The sequence below is a fragment of the Propithecus coquereli genome, unplaced genomic scaffold (genome assembly GCF_000956105.1).
Source record: "Propithecus coquereli isolate 6110/MARCELLA unplaced genomic scaffold, Pcoq_1.0 Scaffold643, whole genome shotgun sequence".
Lineage (NCBI taxonomy): Eukaryota > Metazoa > Chordata > Mammalia > Primates > Indriidae > Propithecus > Propithecus coquereli.
Window position 1 is genome coordinate 1,091,146 of NW_012152430.1, and position 6,000 is coordinate 1,097,145.

The window sequence follows — 6,000 nt, forward strand, 5'->3', positions numbered from 1 at the left end:
AAGAGGGCCTGTGAGGGGCAAGAATGGAAAAAGGGAGGCCAGTTAGGAGGCTGTTGCAGTAGATCAATCTAGAGAGAATGGTCACTTGATTAGGGAGTTGGCAGTGGTGATGGTGAGATGGTGGCTGGACTGGCAGTATTGTTTGAAAATAGAGCTGACAGAATGTGAGATATGAGAGAACAAGAGCAGTGAAAAGGGATCCCAAGGTTTGGGGCCTAAGCCACTAGGTGAGAGGATGGTGGTGCTGTTTGCTGCGATGGGAAGGCCTGAAGGGGAGCAGGTTTGGGCACGTAGTCAAGAGTGGAGGTAGAGGCAGGTGACATTGAAGATGCCTTGGGGAGAGCCAAGGGGGAGGGTGCAAAGGCAGTTGGATGTGTAAGTTTGGGTTCTGGGGAAAGACTAGGGGTGAGGGTCCTCTGGGTGTACATTTTCTGGGAGCCATGGGACTAGATGAACTCACCTAGGGTGTGCGTAGGCAGAGAGGAAGGCAGAGGACTGAGCCCTGTGGCTTTCTAGCATGTAGAGGTTGGGAAGAAGACACAGGTCTAAAAGGAAGCTGAGAAGTAATGGCACCAGGAGCCAAGTGATATAGTTTCTCAAGAAGGCTGCAGTAGCACCCTGTCAGTGATTGCTGAGAGATCAAGTAGGGTAAAGACTGAGAATTGCTCACTGTATTTTGCAACATGGTGGTCATCAGTGACCTCAATCAGAGCAATTTTGGTGCAATGATAGGAACCAGAGCCTGACCAGAGTGGGGTCAAGAGACAATGGGACATGTAGAAGTGGAGAGAGCGAGTCTAGCTGACTTGCCCAAGGGCTAGGCTTTGTAGGGAGCAGAGCAGTTGGGCAGTGGGGAGGAGATAATGGCATGTGCTTATGTTCACGCGATGAGTCAGCGGAGAGCAAACACTGATGCTGCAGGAGAGAGAGGCTAATGTGGGCATGATGTCCGTGTGTAGGAGGAAGAGGTGGGTACTTGTCCACACGTGGCAAAGCTGAGTATGTGGCTCATGTACGGCGAGGTTCCCAGGTTGGGTGGTGGGACAATGAGGGATATCTTTAGCAGTTACTTCTGTTTTCTCTGTCAATGCAAAGCGTGGTCATCTACTTCAAGTGAGAGGTGGGGGGATGAGTGTTGGTGATTTAAGGAGAAAGGGGAGGTATTGCCTCTGCGAGTGGGATGGTGGATTGACCAGAGGGAAATGGAGGCTGTGCAGTGCCCACTTGAGGCGAGTGCCCCTGAATTTCTACCAGGATGAGTCAACATAGTCATGTGGTGTCCCCAGCCATGCTCAGGAGCAGGAGTGAAGCAGGGGACTTGCATTTACCAGGGTGATTTTGCCAGGTGAGTTGGATAAAGTCAAGGTGAGGTGTGTACGTGGAAGGGGTGAGGTGAGTGAGCTGCAAGTAGAGGCTGTGGGAGTCAAGCAGTGGGCCATCTGATGTGGAGAGTTGGGAAGCAATGCACTTATTGGTAGTGACAAGGTCTGGAGCTGCAGCTCTCAGGCATGAGTGCGCATCAGCATCCCCTGGAGGGCTTGTGAAGACAGAGCCCTGGGCCCCAGCCCAGACTGCTGACTCTGTAGGTCTGGGTGGGGCCTGAGAAGTGGCATCTCTTATAAGTTTCCAGGGCAGGCTGAGGCTGCCAGCCTGGGGACCTCACTTAGACTCTGGCTGAAGTGGAGAGGGTGCCCAGACTATTGGAGGAAAGGAACTACAGCGTGGGAAGGGGGAATCCCCTATCTGCGTGGATCTGGAATTTACTCAGGACAAGACAGGAGCAGTGGTGGAGGGACAAGAGTAATCCAGATGCTAAAATCAGTGACGGTGGGGTGTGAGGGGCCTGGAGAGCAGCAGATCTTTGTCATAAGAAGGGGGTAGAGGGGATAATTTGAGGGCCAGTTGTGTTCTGTAGACTCGAAGTAGTATTATATTTTTCAATTTAAAGATCATGACAACATTTTTTTCTCCTGATTCACGGACTTACATGAAAAGTCCTAGAAGATTTTGTAGACTTTTGGTTATATACTTAATTACAGAGCACTCCTATAAAACACAGAGCAAAATTACAGGAGCCCAGCATCTAAAGTCTTGGACGCACTTGGTGACACAGTGCTAAGCGTTCACAGATGGTGCAGTCAGGGTGGGCAGGAGTCCCTGGGAAGTCTTGGTGAGGGACATGGGTCTGGAGTCAGAGGAGAAGGGGTGCACAGGGACATTTTCAGGGTACTGAACATGAACAAAAGTGGCTGCCACATGGCCTGTGCATGCAGAAAGCAGGAGGTCAATGGGTGCAGGGGGAGGAGCCATGGAGGGGGAGCAATGTTCAGCTTGCCTGACTGGGGCTCACATAGGGTGTAGGGAAGTTGGAAAAGTGGGGACTGATATTCTTGGGGAATTTTTGGAAGGTGGCTGCAGTGACTGGGAGTTACCCCCATGGGTGATGAGCACAGAATTGGACAGGGTGTTACTTTTGTAAGGTCACAGAGCTGCTCAGAACTGAGGTAGTGACATCAGAGCCAGTGTTATTGCAGCTGCAGTCTGCTGCCTCCCAGGAAAGGCTACCACATTGCTCAAGTTCATTTGTATAACTTATTTCATCATTCACTTTAATTATAGGTTTTTGTTACCCTTGTTAGGTAAGAAAAGCCTTGTTAGGCTGACATAATACTTTAAAATACTAGTTTGTTTTGTTACAGTGAGGAAAAAAGGGACACCATGGCCACAGCATCATGGCAACCCTTCAGGGTCCCTATTCTCTATGATGTGAAACACTTTTGCCAGCCCAGATTGTTTTTTTTTTTCTCTGTGCATCCAGAGGTGACCTCCTAAATGGATCAGCAACATCAGTCGGCCAAGCGGAGGTTCAAATCCTGTTTCACAATAACTAAAATGACAGAAACATAATGCATGAGCCAGAGGGCTGATTAATTTACAGTGAGAAGTAAAATTGCCAGGAGAAAGGAACTGAAAAGTAAAAATAGCAGCCAGATTGCCATTGGCAAGGTGCTATGTAAGAATGGGCACAGGGACGTGGAGGAACTTAGCAGCCTTCTCTGCCCTTGTCAACACCCTTTGAGAGCTTGAAGCCAGAGCCTGGAGAGTGCTTGAGATCCAGACACACAGGGACTCTTGGGCTCTTGTTACGCGAGACTGCAGGCCATGCCACCCCGACACCCAGTACCAAGAGGGCCCACCACTGCATGAGGCTGGCTGTTCTCTTTCAATAGGCATTCCTGGGGAGGCAGGTTTGAGAGCCTTGAGTCTGGAGGGGCTGGGCTGCTGAAATAGCCTGCCCTTTCATGGGACTGTCATATCACCTTCCTTTGGATCTTAAATGTCATCATTAATGTCCCCCAGCCCCTCCTACTACAACAATGACCACTGGCATTTACTGAGCACTTACTTTATGCTTGGCCCCAGGCTGAATGCTCTACTTGGGCTAAAATCACTGAGTACTCCTACTAATAGAAGTATGTCTTGCCAGTAACCTCATTTTATAGATGTGGAAACAGAGGCTGGGAGAGTTTTGGTGACTTGCCCAGGCTCATGCAGCTAATGAGTAATGGAGTCAGGGCTCAAACCCAGGCTGAGTTCTCAAACTACATGATTATCCTGCCAGCTAGTTTTTGTGAGGTTTTTGAGTTTGAGTTTTACTTCTGGCTTTTGCCATTTTTTGTTGCCCACTTGGACATGAGGATGTGCCATGGGCTCATAGCACCTGCCTGCCCACCTTGCTCAGGCACCCCCTCCCTACCTGTTACCAAAAGCTCGGCACTTGTCCTTGAGGGTGCATGAGAAGAACGAGAATACGTGGTTTGAGGAGAAGGAAAGGGAAGTTTATTATTTTACCAGCAAAGGGGGAAAATGGCAGACTCATCTTAAAATCCAAATTCCCATACATAAGCAGAAATATGGAGCTTTTAAAGGGAGGCCATTTAGCTTCAGGCAATTGCTGTTTAACTACACTGGATGATTCTGATTGGTCCCATCTCTGGGGAAGACAATCTCCTGACCTCCACCCAGACCTCCACCTGGAGAGTTCCAGTTCAGCCATCTCCTGTGGCACAAAGAACAAAGGACATTCCTCTGCCCCTCCCAACCAGTGACTTGAGGCAGGGATGCAGGTTTTAGTTCTCAAAAAGAAGTGGGGGATGTTTTAAAGAGACAGAAAATATTTTTGCTATTTGTTTTTTTTCTAGGCCATTCCCTCTGTTTATATATTCCCCACTGTCAATATTCCCCTTCCATATCTATGGGAGGAGGGGTGATGACTCTGTTACAGCCCCATTCATTCCCGTTGCTTTGCTTTGTGTGTTGACCTTCAGCTTGCCTTCTCTTCCAGTGTGGGATTTGCAGTAAACCGATGGGCGATCTCCTGGGCCAGATCTTCATTCACCATGATACCATCCACTGTGGGAAGTGCTATGAGAAGCTTTTCTAGGTGGGTGCTGGCATCACAAGGGACAAGCAGCCAAGAGACTTGTTAGGGGGAAGAAATATATCTTGGTCTTTCCCTGAGTCTTAACCCAGACACTGTGCTCTCTCTCAGCCTTTATGTTCAGGGGGCCTCAAGTCCTCATGTTCCTATGCCCTATGATAGTTTGAGATCTTAGGTGACGTGGACAAAGTCCCTCCCTGGGGACACTTCCAAGTTACACCTTCCATCCAGCACCTCAGCTGAGCCCTCCAGCTACCCTGGGATGCTGGCTGGGGCTCTGTTGTTAGCCCCATTTTGCAACAAGGAAATACAGACTTAGAAAGGCAAGGGGCCTGGGGAAACACCTACTTGGTTTATGGTAGAATCAAGACTTCACCCCAGGTCTTCAGATCTCCATCCAGGGCTCTCTGCTACAGTCCCCCGGACCACCTCCATCAGTGCTTGCACAGCTTCAAATCAGGACTCGATAGCCAAGGTATTCAGTAAAACAAGCCTCTGGGGCACATGGTCAGCACTGCCTGAAGACTTGTGTGCCAATAGCCAGTGGAGTTGGCCACCATGTCTGAGCATAGAGCAGAATATATCCCTTGAAGGCAATCAGAATGGGCAGCAACCAGGCTCTCCACCAGCTACATGCTGGTCGCCTTCTCTCCAGAAGACACATTCAGCTGAACCGTAACTCCTGAGCACTGGAGCAGTCATCCATGCTGAGGGGCTGTGGCTGGTTATTAGGTTGGATGTGCATTTCCAGTCTCATGGCTACTTCTATTTTCTTTTAGCTCCCTCAGGCTGGTCACAAGCTGATGACTCCCGGAATAGTTTGGCTGTCTCCAGTTGCCCCAAGTTGCTGGCTCCTCTTCCCTCACTTCCTCCCTCCCTCCCTGTTTGATTTCTTCATGCTTTTGCCCTTCTCAAGTTGAACTTGCTTATATCCAACATCATATCTGCATGATGCTATGATAATTGCTTGTGGATTTAGCTTCTTATAGCTTAGAACGCACTTCACATCCATGATCTCAGTTCAGGCTCAATCAAAAAAGATTGAGTAAGAATTCTATCTTGACTTCACCAAGACAGATTGACTTTCTAATGAGTTTAGGTGGGCAGAAGTATGGGGTTCAGTGTATCCTTATTCCCTTGATGCTTCTGAGGGGCCAAGTTGAAGACTATTGATGATCCCTGGTGGGTAAATTACAGGCATTGAGTGCTTGAGATTGCATAGGCTGATGTTAGCTTGTGTATTTGCCATATATATATATTTTTTAATTTCTATAAACTTTTTAAAGTAGTTAGTTGCTTTTGATTGAGTTATATGGCAATTTTTAATTACCTCCTCCCACCCATCTTTCACTATGTTTGAGTTTTTCCCTGAAGGTATGTGGGCATGTATTGGAAGGTTTACACAATTAGGTTTAAATTCAATAGCATGTGACTTTAGGAGGCTACTGACCAAAGGGATACCTGTGTCTGTTAGAATCCTGATAGCTGATTAATACTTTTGCCCTCGATTCCTGCTCTCTGAGCTTTACACACAAATCCTCTCAAATGGATTTTAGGGT

The 6,000-nt window shown here is 48.2% G+C and overlaps 1 protein-coding gene across 7 annotated transcripts in view; it reads left to right on the plus strand.

Moving 5' to 3' along the window:
• The window catches only part of ZNF185 (zinc finger protein 185 (LIM domain)), a 55,461-nt gene extending 51,017 nt beyond the window's left edge, over positions 1 to 4,444 (plus strand). For all 7 annotated transcript variants that reach the window (XM_012659953.1, XM_012659951.1, XM_012659954.1 and 4 more), the window contains one exon: positions 4,346 to 4,444. In XM_012659953.1, the coding sequence (XP_012515407.1) occupies positions 4,346 to 4,444 (99 nt within the window). The remainder of the gene's footprint in view (positions 1 to 4,345) is intronic.
• The last annotated feature ends 1,556 nt before the right edge of the window (positions 4,445 to 6,000 follow it).